At 62.5% G+C, this 20,471-nt stretch overlaps 1 protein-coding gene across 2 annotated transcripts; it reads right to left on the bottom strand.

The window, feature by feature from the left end:
- Window positions 1-4,222: 4,222 nt before the first annotated feature.
- Window positions 4,223-20,386, bottom strand: TSC22D3 (TSC22 domain family member 3). Of its 2 annotated transcripts, none has more exons than XM_014891062.2 (3): window positions 19,950-20,386; window positions 5,986-6,037; window positions 4,223-5,461 (listed from the first exon to the last, which is right to left on the bottom strand). In XM_014891062.2, exons 1-3 carry the CDS (start codon window positions 20,270-20,272, stop codon window positions 5,216-5,218), a joined length of 621 nt encoding a protein of 206 aa, XP_014746548.1. In that variant the 5' UTR covers window positions 20,273-20,386; the 3' UTR covers window positions 4,223-5,215. The 2 variants fall into 2 exon arrangements, with proteins under 2 accessions (XP_014746548.1, XP_014746549.1); XM_014891063.2 differs by lacking the exon at window positions 19,950-20,386 and adding an exon at window positions 6,379-6,631.
- Between the last annotated feature and the right edge of the window lie 85 nt (window positions 20,387-20,471).

Raw genomic sequence — 20,471 nt, 5'->3', positions numbered from 1 at the left:
ATGATCCCATTAACCTCCTAAGAGCTGTTGCTGGCTCTGCCGCGGACGGGCAGGACATCTCAGGTTGTTTGTGTCTTTTGCACTCTTGTCTCGCTCCTGCATGACCCATTTTCCAGCTGCCTCAGCAACTTTGTCCTTGGTGCTGTCATTCCACAGTATCTCCTGCTTTTCCCTAACACAATCCTTCACGCTCCATCCCTTTCCCTCTTCTCTCTGCCTCTGAGCTGGGCTCCTTGGGGCTGTTTGGCCTTGTTTCTACCCGGCGAGCTGAAGTCCTTTTGCCACAGCAGGTCCCACAGCTGTGCCAGCCCTGGGGAGTGTCTGTGCAGAGGATTACACACAAAGCCACCTCACCACGGCTACAAAGCTGCAGCTCGCTGTGTGCTGAGCCATGGCACAATGTGGGCAGATGGCTCCTCACTGGGCTAGCCTTTCTCCAGCTGGGTGGAGATGAAAGGGCAGCCAGCATGCCTGGCTCCCAGAAACACGACAGCCCTGTGCCCACAGGCAGGGACCTGCAGGGACAGCCAGACCAGAGAGCCACAGAATCCCAGAATCCCAGAATGGGTTGGGTTGGAAGAAACCTCTGAAGGTCCTCTATTCTACCCTCCTGCTATAGGCAGGGACACCTTCCACTGTCCCAGGCTGCTCCAAGCCCTGTCCAACCTGGCCTTGAACACTTCCGGGGTGGGGCAGCCACAGCTTCTCTGGGCATCCTGGGCCAGGATCTCACCATCCTCATCGTAAAAAACTCCTTTCTGTATCCAATCTATCTCTGTCCCCCTCGTCCTATTGCAGCAGGACCCTGCTGACAGGCTTTTCACCCCTACAGGACTTGACCAGGTTGGGGGACACAGCTGCAGCCCACAGGCCACAAATCATGGCATTAATTTTATTTTTCCAATGGGGAAACTCATCCTGCAGCACAGGAGGATGCAGGAAGGATACCTGAGGACTGAGAGAATGCTCTCCTTAGGCATTCCCAGCAGCAGCCAGGGCAGGGAGAGGTGCTGTGCCAGGGGCAGCTGGTGGTGGTGAGGTCTCAGCAGAGTGTGGTGTGCACCCAGCACGCTGTGGTCGTGCTGCCAGGTTACTGCTGCTGTTTGTTTCACTTCCTGATACCAACAGATGCCTGTGGCTGGGTGTCAGGGCAGGCTTCTGGGGACACAAACTGCCAGGGAACACGGTGTACCCATCCGAGCAGCCCTGCCCTGGCCACCCCAACACTGAGCCCTGGGCACACCGAGGGAGCCTCTGCCCTCTGCAGCTGCTGGGCTGGCTCTGGAGACCCCCAGCCCACTGGGGCTGGGGGGGACAGGGACTGGCAGTGTTCGTGGCAGGGGGGACAGCCCTGTGACCTGTGATGGGTCCAAAAGTCCTGAGGGGGCTGGTGGCCGGCACTGTTGGGCCTGTCCCAGCCCTGAGCAGAGGGCACAGGCCTGGGCTGGCTCCACAGTTATACAAGGGTGGCACAGCACTGGGACAACAACAGCCTGTGCTGGTTTGGGACACGCTGTCTCTACCCCACAGGTGCTGGTGCCCGTGGGCTGACAGTGCTGGCAAAGGCCATGGCTGTGGTGGGCAGCCCTGCCAGCAGCCCCTGGCATGCACGTGTGCTGGACCTGCCTGGGCCTGGGCCTGCCTGCCATGGAAACATGAAACCTCTTACCCAGCTGGAGCCATGCTGGGGTCTCCGCCTGCCCCGACCTTGGAACAACCCCCTTCCCATGGGGATGTGAGCAGAGGGGAAACTAAAGCACAGCAGAGGGTGGGTGAGCTGTGGGGAAGGAGATGGGCTAGATGGGGACCCTGAGCTCTGGTGCACCCACCCTGCTGCACGGGTTCCTGGGGGTGGGCTCTGCACGCTTGGCTTGCTGCTGGTGCATCCTCACGCTTGCACCTCTCCAGCTGTCCCAGATGTGGGGGTCCCAGTGCTCATGGAATGCTTGTGCAGGTCTCCTGGGAGGCTGCTGCACTCACAGCCCCAGCACAGGCTGCCTGTGTAGGCTCCAGCCGGTTCTTGCTCTCGCCATGCACCAACTCCCACGGCACCAAGCTGCGGCTGGCTCAGGGCTGGCCCCGCGGCTTGTGCCACCCTCCAGCGGGAGCCTCCACTGTGCAGCACAGCTTCCCCTTCTGAGAGGGCTCCCGGCCTGCAAGTGGCCCTGGGCAGCTGCGGCGGGCTGACCTGGATCCACGGGTGCACCAAGGACTGCGTGGAAAATCCCACGCATGCATCAGTGCAAGGCTCCCCGAGGGCTGGGCTGGGCTGGGACATGGTGTTCGCTCTGAGGAGCAGGCAGGGCTGTTGCATAAGACCCTTCTGCATGGCGGGAGTGGAATCTCCCCAGGAGAACCCAGGGAAGGAGGGAGAACGTGCAGGGCTGTGGGTGTCTCCCTGTTGACCCTCAAATCCTGCTGCCCTCCCTGTGCTGCTCCAAACCCCCTCCCAGGCTGCTGCTCACCTGTGCTGGCTGCACTAAGCATCACCTACAGGGGCTTCCCACCCTCTGCAGCCGCTGAGCTGAGTTCGGGTGGGTCAGGACTGGGCTGGGACACACTGGGGGCCAGGGGAGGCTGGTCTGAGGTGCCAGCGGTGTGACATGCTGGGGTGGGTGTTAACCCCTGGGGCACCGTAGGGCAGCAGGGAGCTGGGGGGTCTGCCGGGGCTGCCCCGTGCCCTTGGCTGGCACTTGGTCACCCACGGGAAAGGCTCTGCCCACCCGCGGGAGGAGGGCTGAGCTCTGAACCAAGCGGTGTGGGGCGGGGGGCTGCAAGGTGCAGGTTTTGCCCAGCCTGTCCCAGTGTGCCTCTGTGCTGTGCAGAGCCCCAGGGCTGTGAGGAGGGGACAGGGGACAGGTAGCAAACAGGACCCCCGGCACCATCACTGCACCCCTTGGATGCGGCTGGATTGAGGGGTGCAATTAGAACAGATGGGGCACAGAGCTCATTGCTGCAGGCCAAAGCTTCCCCAGCCGGGAGGGGCCAGAAGAATGGCAGGAGCATCTCCCAGCGCCCCCAACAACACCTGTGACCCTGCCAGTGCAAAAGCACAGCTGGGTCCAGCTGCCCTGGGAGGCTGGCAGCACGGGGGGTGCCGTGTGTGTCCCCACAGGCTGCTGCAGTGCCTGCGTGTGCAAGGGATGTGCATGTTCGTGGCAGAGGGGCCCGAACCTGTTTGCACACACAGGCAAAGTCTTCAGACACACAGGGAAAGTCATCACACACGTTCCCACGAGGCACATGTGTGTGTCCTCGCAGTAGAGCACTTGCAGGGCTGCCTGCACAAGGCTGCTGTGGGGCAGACAGGACAAGGAAGAGAAAGTCACCAACGATTTCAAGCCCCTGTGGCCTGTGTTTTGGTGTTTACCCCGTGTTTCCAGGGTGCCAACCACCCCCAGCTCCCCTGTGACTCACACAGGGCTGGGGCTGATCCATCCTCACCACAGCAGAGATGTGAAACCACGTGGGGCTGGGCTGCCACAGCACAGGGCATGGCCACATACTGCTCCCCTGGCACTGCCAGCCCAAGGGGGGCTCCGGATGGCCCAGGACTTGTGTCCCTAGAAAGCCTGTGGGAAGATACTGCACCTAGCTTCAAACATCCTGCCAGCCTGGGGCCCTGCACAAACACCTACAGGCTTTAACCTGTAGCAGCCCCAGAGATGGAGAGTTTGGGGTTTTTTGCCCTGCCTCACATACCCCACGGGGCTGAATCAAAAGCAGGCTGTGCCCTAGAACAGGGCTGGAGCATCCCTTGCCCCTGTCCAGCACTATTCAATCCAGATGACCCATCCTCTTACTCTCATATCATCTTTTGAGATGGCCAACAAAAAAATCCCCAAATATCAATGATGGCTGTGAGAACAAAAACACCAGAGGAAGAGCAGAGCTGGGGGTACACACAGCTCCAAAAAGCCTGAGAAGAGCTTCCTTTCTGCTTGTGCCCTCAAGTCTCCCCTGCAGAGGTGTGACACAGGGGACGGAGACCTGCAGGTTTGCTTTTCCCTACCACACATCCAGCCCCTGCTCATAATCTCCAAAAACCCATCTTGGCTCAGCCAGGGCCATCTAGGGGGAACTAAACCCCCTTGCAAAGGTGGGGAGCTGCCAGGTTTTCCCAGCTGGGGAACAGCCAGCCCAGCCAGCCCAGTATCCTCACCAGTCCCATTCTAACAATTCCCAGCCTCTTCCCAGCCACAGATATAGCCTGGGGCACAGGTATGTATAAAAAGTAAAGTTTATTGCCATTTCTATCTAGATTTACACAACAGTGTCACCGCTTCTGACATCAAAAGCAATGTCCCGTCACATCCCAGAGAACAGGCCAGGGACAGAGGGCAGCCCAGGAGCAGGGGCTGGCTCCTGCACCCCGGTGGGTTAGAGCACAGCCTGCCCTGTGGCTCTGCCCAGTGGTCAGTCCAGATCCTCCCAGCGCTGCTGCACGGTTCTGTCAGGTGGGATGCCAGGGAGGAGTGAGTCTGTCCCCTCCTTGGTGCCACTCGCTGTAGTTGGCTGCACACTGCTCCCCATTCCATTCTGCCTTCAGTGCCCCAGCTGTTCAGGAGGGCATGGCTGACCCAGAGCGGGCACCCACAGCCTCAGAGGCACCTCTCGTGCACGTTTATACACAGATACAGCTACAGAAGATGCCCAAACTAACAAAACAAGCTTTTTTTTTTTCCTTGTAATCTCCACAGTGCTGTGCGTTCAGCCATGGTCTGCGCTGCAGCCGCCACTGCTGGTGCTGCTCAGTCTGGGTCGGGCTCCAGCAGGCTCCTGGGCGGCTTGTGGGACACTTCTGCTTCTCTCACTAAACACTGGTCTCCCTCCAGCGCCAGGCTTTGCCAGAAAGAGACACCCCTGCAGAATGCAGCCACGGCCTGGGCGCGCTCCTCCAACCGCGGGTCACCGTCGTGGTGCCAAGCACTGCCAGCTCTGCCCCTCGGCAGAGCCCAGGTGCCACAGATCTCCTCCTGGCACCTGCCGGGCGGTTGGATGGGGAGGGGGGTCAGCTGCCCCTGCCTTCCCTGCAGAAGAGCATCCTCATGAAGGAGATGGCCGCTGGCTCTGCGGGCTGGCCAGGGCTGCCCGAGGGCACGGCTCAGCGCCAGGCTCTGCCAGTCCTTCGTGTGAGATGAAGGCGGAAACGATTTTGCAGGAGATTAAGTAGAAAGAGTTCTGTGGCTCTGCCCACCCCGAGGACAGAGCCACCTTACACCGCAGAGCCCCCGGAGTGCTGGGCTGGGGCAGCCACCCCGGGGCTCTGCTCCTCAGGGCACAGCACCTCTGCTGGGAGCCGGGACTGGAACTTCTCCAGCTGCTCAGGGCTGGCCAGGGTCTTCAGGAGGCTGTTCTCACGCTCCAGCTGGGAGTTTTTCTCCAACAGTTCCTTGATTTGCTCTTTCAGGACCTCCACCTCCTCCCGTACAGCGTACATCAGATGATTTTTCACAAGATCCTGCAAAAGGCCATGGAAGAGACCGATCAATGGAGAGTAATGCCCTGGGGGTTGCTCCCTCTCGTTCCCAAGTGCTGGGGAAAGTGCCAAATGCTGCAGAAGCTTTTCCCAAGGACTATCCCTCCTCACTCCAACCTTGGAACCCCGGCCAGGGCTTGGTGCTCATCCAGCATAGCTCCCTCAGCCACCATGTCTCTGGCCTCCTCTGCATAGAGAAGCGCTCTCCAGCCCCCTCCCCTGCCCTGGAGCTCCCGAGCACCCATGGAAGCCGGCTCTGGCAGCCCAGACCCTGACGTCCCTGCTCCGTGCCCACCCTCGCTCCCTGCGCACTGCGGAGCGCCTGGAGCCAATGAGCTCCGGCGGCCGCAGACAAAGAGCGGCTCTGCCCGGCAGCGGGATGGGGAGTGGGGACCCCCGCGGGCCGAGGGACCCCCGCCCTGGGCAGAGCACCCACCCGGCAGCGGGCAGCACATCCCCGGGCACGGCACCCGCGGGGCGGAAGAGAGGGAGAAGGGAGAGCTCACCATCGCCTGCTCGATCTTGTTGTCGATGGCCACCACGCTGGCTCCGGAGGCGCTGGAAGAGAGCGGAGAGGCCGAGGGTCAGCACCGAACACCTCCTCCCTTCCACACGGGTCCGTGCACCCCACACCTCCCCCTAACAGTGCAGCGGGGCGTCCCCGTCCCCACGGGAATTCGTGAACTCCGGCACCGGCCGCGTTCGTGCTTCGCTCCCGGAGCACCGATGTCTGTCCCTCCCGGAGCACCGATGTCTGTCCCTCCCGGAGCACCGATGCCTGTCCTTCCACCTCATCCATGGGGCTGGCAGCGGCCCCCCGGGCACTGGGGCGCCCCTTCCCCCCCCAATCTTTACGGCGACTGCCGGGGGGCACCAGGGCGCACCGGGGCTGCGCCTACCTGTTATCGAGCTTCACGGAGACCACGTCCCCCCCGAGCAGGGAGGAGAAGAAGGAGATGGAGAAGTTGTGGAGCTGGTAGACAGCCACCTCCATGGGGGACTGGTACATGCCGGTGCTCATGGCTGCGGGCGCACGGACACACACACTCGCTCAGACGGAGCAGAACGCACTGCGGGGGCCCCGCGCCGCCCCCGCTTTTATCGGCGGTGCCCGCCCTGCCGGGAGGGGCGAACGCGGCCGGGACCGCCCGCTGCCCGCAGCGCCGCGACGGGGGCTGCGCCGGTACTGCCCCCGGTACCGCCCCCCGTGCGGTACACTGCCCCGGTACTGCACATTGACCCCCGGTACTGCACACTGACCCCCCAGTACTGCCCCGGTACTGCACATTGACCCCCGGTACTGCACACTGACCCCCCGGTACTGCCCCGGTACTGCACACTGACCCCCGGTACTGCCCCGGTACTGCACACTGACCCCCGGTACTGCACACTGACCCCCCAGTACTGCCCCGGTACTGAACACTGACCCCCGGTACTGCCCCGGTACTGAACACTGACCCCCGGTACTGCACACTGACCCCCGGTACTGCCCCTTTCTGCTGCCCCTCCAGTCAAACCACAGCACGGCGCCGTCCCAGAGCACTTCAGCACCGTGTCCCCCCCAAATCTGCATCCTCACTCCGCACCCCTCGTGTGCTCCAAGCAGAATCCTGGCCCCCCACGGCATCCCCAGCACAGCCCCCATAGCCCACACCCCTCAGCTCCCCGTTCCTGCGCTCCTGGGCACCCGGGATGGGGGCTTGGCCGGGGGGACACTCGGACCCGCTCGGGGCTGGGAGAGGGGGTGAACCCTCCAGTGCAGGTCTGCATTGGGAGATGCAGCCTGCAGGTCCTGCACAGTGAGACCCCGTGACTGGGAAGGGGAGGCAGGAGGGAAAGGGAAGCCATGGGCATTCAAAATAGAACCCGGTGTGCAAAATAGGAACGGGAGTGAAAAACAGAAACTGGTTGCTAAAAAATCGGGGCGCAAAACAGAAACGGGGGTGCAAAACAAACAGAAACAGGAGTGACAACAGAAACGAGAGCGGAAAAACAACTCTGGCGTAAAAAAAAACAAGAAAACAACTCCGGGAGGGGAAACGAAAACCTGCGCGCACAGCAAACCCGGGGTGCAGAACCAACCCAGGGTACAGAACACGCCCTGAGGTTGCAAAACAACTGCAGAGTGCAGAACAAACCCGGGTTACAGAACAACAGCCCCAGAGTGCAGGACAGCCCTCGGATGCAGAACAAAGCAGTACAAAACGAACTCGGGGTGCAGAACAAGAAATCTAGGGTGCAGAACAGTGACCTCGTGGTGCAGAACAAACTCGGGGTACGGAACACGCCCAAGGTGCGGAACAACAACGGCGGGATGCAGAGCAAACCTAAACCTGGGGCCAACAACAAAATCGGGATGCATAACAAACTCGGGAGCACTAACCACCACCCCCCCCCCCCCTCCGCGGTATCAGTCCGGGGGTACCGAACACGGGGTTCCGAACAGGGGGTACGGGCGGTACCGATCACCCCACACAGACCGAGCTCAGCCCGCCCCGGCCCCGCCCCCGTTGCATAACCGCGCACCGGGCGCGGGCGCCCCCCCGTGGGCACGGGCGGCACTGCAGGGCCGGGGCGCGGTGTTGGTGCAACGCCAGCCTTGAGTGTGTGCACACCTGTGTGCAACGCCATCCCTGAGGGGACACACCTGTGTGCAACGCCATCCCTGAGGGGGCACACCTGTGTGCAGCGCCATCCCCGAGTGTACACACCCGTGTACAGCGCCATCCCTGAGGGGGCACACCTGTGTGCAGCGCCATCCCTGAGGGGACACACCTGTGTGCAACGCCATCCCTGAGGGGACACACCTGTGTGCAGCGCCATCCCTGAGGGGACACACCTGTGTGCAACGCCATCCCTGAGGGGACACACCTGTGTGCAGCGCCATCCCTGAGGGGACACACCTGTGTGCAGTGCCATCCCTGAGGGGACACACCTGTGTGCAGCGCCATCCCTGAGGGGGCACACCTGTGTGCAAGCCCCGCGCTCACGGCAGGTCCTCCCAGCGTCCACAGAGCCATTCACACACAGAGCAAGTGCATCTCCTCTGAGGGTTGAAGGGCCCCTAAAACACCCCCAAGCATCCCAGGAGTGGGGTTGGCACTGCCCACCCAGTGCTGCCCCCACTGCCCTTGGCCGCCCATTTATCTCTGCCCTCGGGGGAACTTTGCTCAGTGGCTGCCTGTTGCCCCTGCTCCCGGGGGCTCATCCCCTGCTGGCCATGGCGAGGCTGATGCTGGATGGCAGACCCCACACATGGCATAGTATCCAAGGAACAGTTGGTGCTGGCAGGGCACATGTGCCCCAGGGATGCTGCAAAGGACACTGAGCACCCTGATCAGGAGTACTGAATGTGCCTGGCACTCGGCTGCTGGGAGAGGCCAAGGAACCCTGACTTGTGGGTGTGCTGCTGTGCCCCCTCCTCGAGTGGGGAGGGAATTTCCTCATCAGAAAGGGAAACTGAGGCACAGTGCAGCACAGCTGCTGCTGGGAGCAAGACCTAGCCAGGCAGCTCTCCACAAATCACAACCCCATCCTAGGGCAGGGTAAGGATGCTGTGCTGTCTGTGAACACAGCCAGGCACGTGCAGGTGCCCTGGGACACGTGGGTTTGATGTGGGGATATGAGAAAGCATTTTCTCCCTGGTGGGGCCATCTGGGCCACCTGTGAGGGGATTATGCACATCCCCCTGTGTCAGCACTACTGCAGCCCATGCACAGCTGCTGCACAGGGGCTGAGCAGGGTGCTGGCCTTGCAGAGAATAGGCAGGTGTCTGTGCCCCAAGCCCCCAGGCTGGCCTGTGCTCCCCCTCACCCACAGCAGGCTTTACTTACCAGTCCCTCCTCCTGAAGAGGCTCGGGGAGTAGGGTGGCTGGAAGGCCATGGCCCCCGACCCCGTCCCAGCCCCTCTGCTCCTGGCAGCGATGCTGGCTCAGCGATGCTGGCTCTGCCTGTGGCTGTGTCCCCCCAGCCTGCAGTGGCACAGCCAGCCTGGGGCTGCAGCCACGGGGTAAACATGCTGGGAGATGACCTCAGCTGCACTCAATTGGCTCTTTCAAGGCCAATGGCCAGTGTGCCATCCCGAGCTGCGCGGGTGCCCCCCTCCCCGGGCGATGAAAGGCCTCTGTGTGCATTTGTCCCCAGAGTGGCTGCTGGTGGGCTTGGGGGCAGCCCTTGGGACACAGCTTTGTCCCCTTGCTGGGACAAGTCCAGACCACCCACACCAGGGGGGTCCCTGGACTGAGTTTGCCACTGCAGCTCATGAAGCACGCTGGTTCCACTGTGGAGCAGACAGGAGAGATGGGCAGAGCATTTTCTCCCACGGTTGTGCCGCCTCCCGTCTTCTGCAGAGAGGTGTCAGCAGCAGGAAGATGGGGTGGGTGGGCCCCAGCCTGCCCCAGCCTGGCAGCTGTGCCTGTTCTCCCACCTCCTGTCATACGGCCCCCCAGTCCTGGCTCAGCCTCCCTCCCAAATCATGACTGGCAGGGACCGAGGGCTCCAGAACCCTTGGTCAGACAAGGGTTGACAGACAAGAGCCTGGCTGGTGGTCCTTGTCTCACAGCTTGAGGTTCCTGGTCCCTGCCTGGTACCTTTCTGATGCACTCAGCCACCGAGTGAAGACTGAAGGAAAAAAACCACATATTTCTGCAGCTGCTGGAGTGAAGCTGGAAAACGTTTGGGGGGAGATTGCTTCAGCTCTGCCACCTCCAATATTTTTCCCATGGAGCTGGAACTATTGCAAAAATAAACTGGAGTAAGTCACTGATTTCTCTGCAGTCCTCCTGGGTGTTTACATCCAGCCCTGCCCACATCCCTGTTCGGGCTGTGGGCTCCTCACTCCGGCTGGACAGGATGCTGTTGACCTTGGAGATACTCTGGGGGGATGAGGAAGCAGAAGTTTCTTCCCTGGCATTCAGTAAATGAGGGATCCCTGGGCAGGTAAGGGTGGGCAGGGGGTGCAGCCCCCTCCCGTGGGGCTCCCGAAGGTGTCACAGGGCACACACAGCCACAGCACACCCTGCAGCCCCTACAGGCAAATTCTGGCTGCACATGTGCATGCACACGCAGCACGCCCACACCCACACCCCTGCATGCACACGTGTGTCTGCAGCCCACAGGAGCGTGTGCTCTGCTCACAGGGGCACACCCTGCACACGCATGTGCAAGCACGTTAGTTCAGTGATGGAGGTGATGATCTTGAGGGTCTTTTCTGACCTGGATGCCTCTGTGATCCTGTGACACACGCTGTGTACTAAACAAATAGTTTACCAAATGTGTGTGCCACACAGCCCTGCTTGCACACCTGTGTGACACAGCCCTGTGTGACACAGCCCTGCCCGCACACCTGTGTCACCAGCACAGCACAGAGCAGCCCCGTGTGCCCCTGCACAGCAAGAGGGGCACCCACAGCCCTCAGGTGTCACCTGCAGCCTCGCTGGCACCTCCACAGTGGGAGCAGCAGCTCCCAGCTCTGCTGGATCCTGCTTTGTGCCACCTGTCCCCAGGAGCCCCTCTGAGCTGCCTCAATGGCCCCACAGCAGCAGGGTCCCACATGGGGCTCCAGCTGCACCCCAAGTGGTGGGGGGCCCTTTCCCAGCCCCCCACAGCCCTGGCCTTGCCAGGCTGCTGGCAGCCACCTCCTCTCCCACCACCTGCTCCGTCTCCTCCAAGCAGAGCAGGGTGGGCAACACAGCCCCTTGCTGTTCCTAAAGAGCAGGGCCATGGACTTACAGTTGCCCTGTGGCACCAGTGCATCCCCACAGTGAGAGCAGCGTGCAGCTCCTGCATCCCCACAGTGACAGCAGCGTGCAGCTCCTGCATCCCCACAGTGACAGCAGCGTGCAGCTCCTGCATCCCCCCACAGTGAGAGCAGCGTGCAGCTCCTGCATCCCCACACAGTGACAGCAGCGTGCAGCTCCTGCATCCCCCCACAGTGAGAGCAGCGTGCAGCTCCTGCATCCCCACACAGTGACAGCAGCGTGCAGCTCCTGCATCCCCACAGTGACAGCAGCGTGCAGCTCCTGCATCCCCACACAGTGAGAGCAGCGTGCAGCTCCTGCATCCCCACACAGTGAGAGCAGGATCATCAGGCCGGGCCCGGCTCCTGCCTGTGGTTATTTTGGTAACAGTGACAGCAGCCGCAATACAGGGTAATTGTGACACTAATCGTTGTGCTCTCTGGGGAAAAAAGCACTGCGGTTGTCATCGAGCAGTGAGGGGAGGTGGTGACACCATCCAGTGATGGAACCACCCCAGCAGTGGCCCTGTGGACAGCCCAAAGCTGCCAGCAGCCCCTCAGCCTGTGCCTCAGCCCAGAGGATGCCAGACCCACTGGGTGACAGCAGGTGACAGCCCCCTCCTCAGCATGGCACTCAGAGCTCTGCAGCCACCACGGGGCTCTGCCAGGCTGGAGCAAGGGGTGACAGGGAGCAGGACGAGGGGATTGTCTCAGTGCCTGGCACCCCACACTGCAGTGGGGCAGGGGACATGCCCTGTCCCCACAGCCCTGGGGACACGACGTGCCTTTGTGCTGAGCCCTGTGCGTTGGAGCTGCTCCAACACCAAAGGATGCTCCTGTCCCAGCAGCAGCTGATGGAGCCGGAGGGGTGGTTGGGGCTTCAGGAGCAGCCCTGGCTCCCCAGACGTGGCTCTCTCCCTGCTCCAGGCTGTGCTCACGGCTCCGTGGCAGTTTTCCTGGCTTGCTTTCTCCCAAGGACTCAGCTCAATGGGAGGAAGGCCCTTCAGAGGGTCTGAGGCGTGGGAAATGTTTATAGCTTGGCCTCAGAGACACTGGAGAGCAAACTGGGAAAGGCTCAGAGCCAAGGCTGCCCAGGCTGCTCTGCAGAGCCAGATCTGCTGCTCCAAGGGTCACAGCAGAGTGCGAGAGGAAAAGCCACTGCTCGCAAATGCACAGCTAAGAAAACTCTGCCCGCCACAGCCCAAATCCTGCGACTGTGGTGGAACCCGCCCAGGGGCTGGGACTGCCAGCACCAGGGCATCCTAGCCATGCCCTGCAGGGACAGGGGGAGCCGTGGGGACACTGTGGATGGCTGGGGACACTGTGGGTGGCTGGGGCCTGAGGGAGCCTGTGCCAGGAGGGGCTGGGTGTGGGACAGGGCTGAGCAGCTCCAGGTCTTGTCCAGCAGCTCTCTCCTGGTTCTGGGAAAGGAGAGGTAATGCCAGGGGCTGCCCACGGGCAAACAGGCAGCTGAGTCATCTGCCCTGCCAGTTCCAGGATCCTGAACTGCCTGCCCTATGGCACTGCTGTGGGGCAGCTGGGCAGTCCCAAGGGCTGTGGCTCTAGCACTGCCAGAGCACACCAGTTTTCCAGATCTTGGTTTCTCCTTGCTGAGGATTCCCTGGCTGAGCTGCTCCTGAGGCCTGGCACTGCCCCCCCAGCTCAGCTGCTGCCCTCCAGGAGCTGAGTGGGACATGCAGCAGCTCCAGGCAACCAGGAGCCCTGTGACATGGGGACCCAGGTCATGCCCATCAGAGCCTTGGAGGGGTCATAAATCCCCCAGCCCAGGGCATGTGCTGCTCCAGAACAGCAGGTAACCACTCCTGGGCACACCTGGATGTGCTGGGGTAGGGATGCACCCCCTGCCTGCAGAGCTGGTGCTGCTGGCCTTGCCTGGTCCCAGTCCCAAACCAGGGGACAGCAGAATCAGGTGTGGCCTGCGCAGAGATGGTGGCTTCTGCCTCGCTGGAGAAGCCCAGGGATAGTTTCAGTGAGGGAAGGCCGGAGGGCAACCTACCCCGGGGGAAGCTGACAGGGAGCATGTCCTCCCTCTCTTCACATCCTCCCTCCCTTCACATCCTCCTTCCCTTCATGTCCTCCCTCCCCTCATGTCCTCCTTCCCTTCATGCCCAGTGGAGGCAGAGTGATCTCTGTGGCCGTGGGCAGGGGACACGGGTGACCCACCCTGCCAGGTAGGAGGCATGGGCAGGGACTGTGGTGTGCAGACTCCTCCAGCCTGCCAGGCAGTGTGGGGTGGTGGAGGGAGCCCTGAGGCTCCCGTGTCCAGCTGTGGGGCTGACTGCTTCCTCTGATAAAGGTACTTGGCTGTACTCCCAGTTCTGTTTTTTTCTAGCATGCGAGTGCACACCCTCGAGCCAGCCTGCTGAGAGCTGCAATTTTTCTTTAACTGTGTCACCAGACCCTCTTCTTCCTCCTGTGCCCCTGGCAGCAGCAGTAGTGTGAGGAGGGGAGGTCACAGAGGACCCAGTTCCAGCCAAGCCCTTCTCACCATGCTGGAAGCCCCCAGAGCCACAGCTTCCCCAGGCATGCTGGCAAGGAGAAGAAGAGGAGAAAGAGCTCACTGGGCTGTTACCAGCCCTGGATCATGTGGCTGAACATCCCACCTTGCTGTGTTTGTCAACACCAGCCCCAGGCGGTGCCAGCCCCCTGCCAGGGGCTGTGGGGCACCCTCGGACATCACTGCTCCCCTCAAAGGGTCCCACAGCTGCCAAACGCTGAGGTGAGAGTGCCAGGTATGGCACAGCCCTGCAGCTCCCTCCGAGCATCATGCCTGACTGTTGGGGCAGTGCAGCTAACCCCACCATGCCACCTGCTCCCAGGGACCACGGATGCCCAGCCTCAGAGGACGGCAGGCTGAACCCTTGGCAGAGCTTTAATCCACAAATCTGACTGCAGAGGAAAGTGTTTCACACCCAAGGGCCGGGGCTGGAGTCCTGTCATTGAACTCTGTGTTATCACCACCGTGCCCTGCCCCAGTGCTCCTGCCAGGCTCTGGGCTCCAGAACTGTCCCTGCTGCTTTCCTCCCTGTGTCATCCTGCACAGCCCCAGCTGGACCAGCCCTGGATCTGCCTGCCCTTTTCTGCTCCAGTTTTGGGGTGGGGGGGGGGGGATAGAGCAGAGGTGGTTGCAGCACTGAAGGGACCTGCAGGGCTGCACGGTGCCCCTGCACGCCACAGCAGCGGGCACGGGGCTGCCAGCCTGGTTCTGCCGGGGTTCTGCCGGGCCAGCCTGGTTCTGCCTCTCCCAGCCCCTCGCTCAGCTGTGCAGGGATCCCCAGCCACAGACAGGAACCCCAAAGCAGGGCCCCTGTTATCCCCAGACACAATCCCAGCCCTTTCCAGGCAGGAGCAGGCGCTCCGAGCCCTGCTGGGCGCTGGCAGCCGAGCCCTGGGCGCGGGAGTGCCCCTCGCTAATTGGGATGAGCTCGTTATGTAATGAGGACGGAGGCAGGGGAGCTGTGGGAGCTGTGCAGCGCACCCCGCGCTGCCCAAATCTGCTCTTCCAGCCCCGTTTGTGGAAGCCCTGGAGCCCTTGGCTGCCCCTTCCACAGGTGCTGGAGCCTGGTGCTGCCCTGCCTGGCACAATGCCCCACGATATGGGGGGACAGCTGGATCCATGGGGTGCCGAGCGCTGGCTGAGCAGGGGGCTGGGGCAGGGGAGCTGTGCTGGGCTGGCACAGCAGGTCAGGCAAGGACGAGCAGGGCACACGGCCGCGGCACAGACGTTATTAATACCCCGGCTGGCCTTTGCGAGGAATCCCGGGCATTTCAAACCGGGGACCTTCGCTGAAACCCGGCCCTCACTGACATTTCAGAACAATAACAACGTGAAAGACAATCAGCTGCTGGCAGGATATGTACCTGTGGTGCTGCCGTGGCTCTGTGTGCCCGACCTCAGCAGCCTGCCCTGTGCCAGCCCTTGGGGACGACCTGAGACCATTCAAACCCTCAGAGCAGTCCTGCTCCTTTTCACAGGCAAATCGCAGCGATGGTCTCACTTAAGGATATGGAAAAGTCTCGTCCTGCCCCATGGCATCTGCCACCCTCTGCCAATCCGGACGGGGCTGCCACCCCAGGGAACTGCAGCTGGGGGTGACAAGGGCTGGCTCCCACCCTGACCCTGGAGTCTGGAGGGCCCAGAGTTTCTTCTCTGGCACCGGAGTCGTTCTGCAGCAAAAGCCCCCACAAATAGATATATATATATAACTCAGCACACAGACAGAGGATGATCTCCTGTCCCAAAGCCAGCCATGTTCAGCACCTGGATAAATATAACTCAGAGCTCATTTGCAAAGCATTGGGACAGGCTGTGGCCTCTCTTGCCTCCCCAGCCCTCTTCCTCCAACACACACCCTGGGGTAAACTTGGAGATGACGATCTCAGAAGTCTTTTCCAGCCTAATGGGTTCTGTGATTTTATGCCCTCTACCAACAGGGTCTCAGTCCCTCCCAAGGGCAGGACCCACCGGGAGCCTCACTGGCCTTGGCAGTTCACATAGAGCACACAGAGCCATGCACAGTCACATCCCCTGGGCACACACACAGCTGCCAGGCTCTGGCAACACAGATCCCAAGCCTTTCCAAGCCCTTTGGTCACATGCAGGTCACGGTGCTCCCCCAAAGCACAGAGTCACTTTAACCCTCTTTGTGCTGGGCCAAGGAGGTGGTGTCGGGTCCCAGCAGAGCCTGTCCAGGATCAGGCCGTGTCTCACTGGGAAGGGATAATATGATATTGGAGAGAGGGGGACGATGCTGGGATCAGGGCAGACCCCTGCAGCCTCCTTCAGCTCCAACTTCTTCCTCATCTTTACAGTTCAAAGCCCAAAAAAATCCTGGCCAGCCTTTCCCCATAGAGCCATGCTGCCATCCCTGCCTGACCTTGGGACACCTAATTTTCTGCCTGTGAGAGCCAAGTGCCTGCCCTAGCAGATGGGTGGTGCTGGAGAATCCCCAGGGAACCAATATGCCAGGCTCCTGAGAAGCTGATGTTGGCATCACCAGGCTGGCTCAGCTGTGCCAGCCCCCTTGGCCACAGCCTTGTGGTCAGGGGCAAATGGTTCCCTCCAGGGGGCTGGAGGGGCAGAGCAGGGCTCTCCTGGGCTTCAGAAAATGTTGGGAATATCCTTCTGGAGGGAGCTGGGTTTGCAACCAACACTGCAGGCTGGTCAGCTCTGTCTTGTGGGAAGAAAGCAAAGAAAGCCCTGGTGCGTGGTCCTGGAGGGCAGGGGGACTGTCCTGGGCCCCCCATGGCAGAGCTGTCCCAGGGCCAGCAGAAGGAGAGCAGGACAGCTCGGTCCCCCACCCACACCTCTCTCAGGGCCCCTCTCCCCATCAATATGTCCTTGTTGCTCCAGCCCACTCGACCAGCTGGAATGCTTGTCCTGGCCCTGCCGCCCCGGGGTGCCCTTTATGCCCTGGCTCCTCTCCTCCTGCATTGCTGCTGCAAAGTGACACCCGACAGACGGGAACAAGTGGTGCTGTGACACAAATGCCACCCTGCTACTGCTGCCCTGGCAGCTCTTGCTTGCTGGCCCGACCTTACATTGGGAAAGGCAGTGCTGCCCTGCTTTGTCCAAATTCCTGCTTCCCCCAGCCCCTCTCACAGAGCTTCCCTGCCTTCCTGTAACTCCCAGACCTGGGAGAAAGCGGCCACAGCTCCTTTCATGGCTCAGGCCAAAGGATGGGTCACTGTCCACCCTGTTGGATGGAGCAGCAGGTCTGGCTGTGCCTGCAGATGATCTGGCTGTGCAGAGGTGCCCCCTCACAGCCCAGAGCAGGGTGGGCACAGCTGGCCAGGCTGCCAGGGGGTGCCCAGGAGAGGCTGGGCAGGAGTGTTGGCATGGCTGGCAGGTGCCTCCTCTCCCCACCCAGAGCCAGGCAGGTCCTGCTGGGATCACGTCCTAGCACACACCCAGGGTGCTGCTCCCCCTGCAGTGCCCACCTCCTCCCACAGCACGGGCCCCCCTCAGCCCCTGGCCCAGGGAAAGGTGCCACGTGCTCATGGGCGTGCTCTCCATGGCCCATACTCAACTGGGCTTGTGTCTGGCTCTGGGATAATTCTGGGATGGCAAAAACCTTTCTGTCCACTTCACTGGCAGGGAGAAGGTGTGTCCAGCCAGGGTGGTGGCAGCTGTCCTCCCTGCACCCGGTGCTTCCATGGGAGCTTGGTCCCTTGGCATTTGATGCCCTGTTGAGGACGTGGTGGGGAGAAGTCCTTTCTGTGCAGGATCCTGTGCACTGCTGGAACAGCAGGGCTTTCTGCAGGAGCAGGAGCCCTGGAGGCAATTGGTCCAGAGCATGCCTTCCTTGTGCATCCCTAACAACATCCCTGCTGGGAGCAAAGGGTATGGAGAGCCTGGCAGGGACCACCCAGACAGAGAAACCCCCAGAGACAGGTTGGACATGCTGTTGTCTGAGAAGCCCAGCACTGATCTGACTCTGCCTGAGCTGACCCAGAGCCAGACTCAACTCTTGGTTTAGGATCTGGGGATCCATGTTGTCCTGGATGTGTATCCACACAACTTTCCCCTTGTTGTGTGTTGCTGTAGGAGCACATCAGCCAAAACAATGGGCACCAAATGGTTTGGGTTCCCTGGTGCCGGCAGCAGGGTGTCCTTATCAGCCATGTTATCGGGGTGTTCCTCTGGCACCCACAATCCTCCGCTGTGTACGATATCTCCTCTTGGATGTGTTGGCTCATTCCCCAGAAGGAGAAAGTTCAGGCTGGAGCAAAACAACTGCAAACACAGGTGTGGGCACACCTGGCTGCAGTGCCCGGGGCCGTGCACCCGGCTCCCCCGTGCTGTGCCACCACCTAGGGGTGACAGGAACGCCCCAGGCAGCCTCCAGACTGGGGTGCCTGGACCCCGGTGTGACAGAGGGACAAAGCTTCGCACCGCACCATGGCACAGCCTGTCACAAACACAATGCTTGGGACACATCGCACAACAGGGCATGGAAGACAGGCAGCAAGGAATGCTGAGGGACACGGACAGGGAGAAATCCTTGTCCCCTGCTATCTCTGCTCACTCTCTACCTCAGCAGGAGCACCGCAGGTCCTGCCCCAGCAGGGATGAGCTCAAAAGCAGCCCCTGTGCCCGGTTCAGTGGCCTTTGGCCCGCAGGCACTGTCACTGACTGCCCCAGCCAGCAGCCCAGGTGCTTGGCTCTGACCCCAGCCCTGGCAGCCAGCGCTGGGGACAGTGTCTCGCTTCCCCCTTCACCCTCGGTGCCAACTCGCTGCTCCCGGGGAGGAGGGGAACCTGTTCCGTTCCTTCTCAGCGGGCCAGGGTCACGGCTCCCGCACGGGCCAGGGTCACGGCTCCCGCACGGGCCAGGGTCACTGCCCCCACGGCCAGGGTCACTGCCCCCACGGCCAGGTACCGGCGCCCTGGCGGCTGTCCCGGCTCCTCCCTCCCCACCTGAGCGGCAGCTCGGCGTTATGTAAGTGCAGGAAGAGTCTCCGCCAGGGCCGGCTGGAGCTGCAGCCTCCCGGCGTCAGACGCTGCCGGGCGAGGAGGCGGGCGAGCGCCGGGGCGGCTCACACGCGTGGGGCAGCCACGTGTGAGCCCACTCGTCCGCACAGCCCGGAGCACGCCCACACTGCGTGTGCGTGCGGGGCGGCTCCGAACGCGAGGTGCTGCTCCTGAGCGCTCCCCACGCACGGCAGAGCGGCGAGCCCCAGCGCCGCACGGGCACACATCTGTACCTGCGGCACCGATGGGCACAGCTCCTCTCAGGGTGCTGGACGTGTCCCACCTGCTGAACACACCTGCGGCACTGCTGGCCCAGCTCGGCTCTCCCAGGCTAAACTGGGGAGACCCAGACCTGCTAGCCCCCGTACAGGGTGTCACCGGCCCTGTCACCAGAGCCGGCCCCACAGAGCGTCACTGCAGGACCTGAGACAGCTCTGTCCACTCCTCGCCTCTGGGGCTCACCTCCCCGGGCTGGGGATCCTGCACGGTGGTGGCCCCTGGCACCTCCTGTTCGGTCTCGTGTGTGCTCACTGCTGGAGGAGGGAGCGGGGCAGACCCTGCAGTCCTGCCCGCTCAGTCCAGGGAATGGACGGGAGCAGCCCCCAGCACGCTGGGCTCTGGGGGCACGGGGAGCCTGCCCAGAGCAGCCCTGAGATCAGCTGGGCCAGGGCAGAGCCACTTTCCAGGGATGGCAAGCACTGCTCCGGGCCAACGTCGTGTCCACTGCGGGGAGGGCCAGGGGAGCTGCCAAAGGGCAGGAGCTGGCACCGGGACTCTCGGGGTCCCTACCCAGCCTCTCAGTGACGCTCAAGATGGCTTTCGAGGCAGCACAGCTGCTTCCCCAGGAACCTGCTGCGCTCTCCACGCAGGATGCGGCCGATGCCTGTCTCTGTCTGTCGCTGGACACTGTCCATGCCCCTGTGGGCACTGGCTGTGTGCACAGAGGTAGCCAGGGAGATGAGCACAGAGCCCAGCGGCCAAGACACACAGCTGGGGGCTGTTGTCACTGCCCGGCAGACACAGGGCACCGCAAGGCGGGCACGGCGGAGCAGAGTCACCCGGACCCGCACCCAGGGGTGGGCTGGCACCACGTTCGGACTCCGTGTCCGGATCCCACCGCCGCTGACACCCCCGAGCCCCGGGGTCACACGGGTTCCCCTCTTTGGCCGGCCCCACAGCGCTGCCAGCTCCGAGCCCGCTGCCCCGGGGTGCTCGGCAGCTCCCGGCGGTGACACCCACCTGTGGAAGAGGAGGAGGATGGAGAGCAGGGTCTGGTCGATGTTCCTGTTGCAGATGCCCTGGTTGAAGAGGTAGCAGGGGTCCCGCACGACGGGCTCCAGCGAGTCCTGGCGCATGATGGAGCTGAGCTTGTCGGTGTTGAGGTTCTGTCGGACCAGCTGCTCCCGCAGCTGCCGGAAGCTGCTCACGGTGGGGCTGCCCGGGTTGTTGTTCTCGCCCCCGGCCCCCTCCTCCAGCCCGCTCCTGTTGGCCAGGTCCAGGCAGCAGCTGCAGCAGTCCAGCCCCACGGGCGACCGGCACTCCTCCGCGGGCGACGAGGACATCCCGGGTGTCCCCGCGCCTGGCCACGGCGGCAGCGCCGGGGCCGCTCCCGGGGCCGCGGAGGGCGAGCGGCTGCAGGACGCGCCCGGTGCCGAGCGCCGCGAGCGGCCCCGCCCGCCCCGGTCCCGTTCCGCCCGCCCCGGCCCCGGCCCCGCCCCGGCCCCGCTCCGCCCGCCCCGGCCCCGGCCCCGCCCCGGCCCC

The sequence above is a fragment of the Sturnus vulgaris genome, chromosome 14 (assembly GCF_052056855.1).
Source record: "Sturnus vulgaris isolate bStuVul1 chromosome 14, bStuVul1.hap1, whole genome shotgun sequence".
Classification (NCBI taxonomy): Eukaryota; Metazoa; Chordata; class Aves; order Passeriformes; family Sturnidae; genus Sturnus; species Sturnus vulgaris.
Note: the sequence above shows the minus strand (reverse complement) of the source record. Positions and strands in the feature narration are given on the sequence as shown.

Excerpts from the sequence above, each read along its gene's own strand:
- TSC22D3 (XM_014891062.2), bottom strand. The coding sequence starts at position 20,272 with ATGTCCTCGTCGCCCGCGGAGGAGTGCCGGTCGCCCGTGGGGCTGGAC. Across the intron at positions 6,038-19,949 it reads ATCCTCCTCCTCTTCCACAG|CGCCTCCGGAGCCAGCGTGG; the intron begins GTGGGTGTCACC and ends GCTCTCTTCCAG. Across the intron at positions 5,462-5,985 it reads ACAAGATCGAGCAGGCGATG|GATCTTGTGAAAAATCATCT; the intron begins GTGAGCTCTCCC and ends GGCCTTTTGCAG.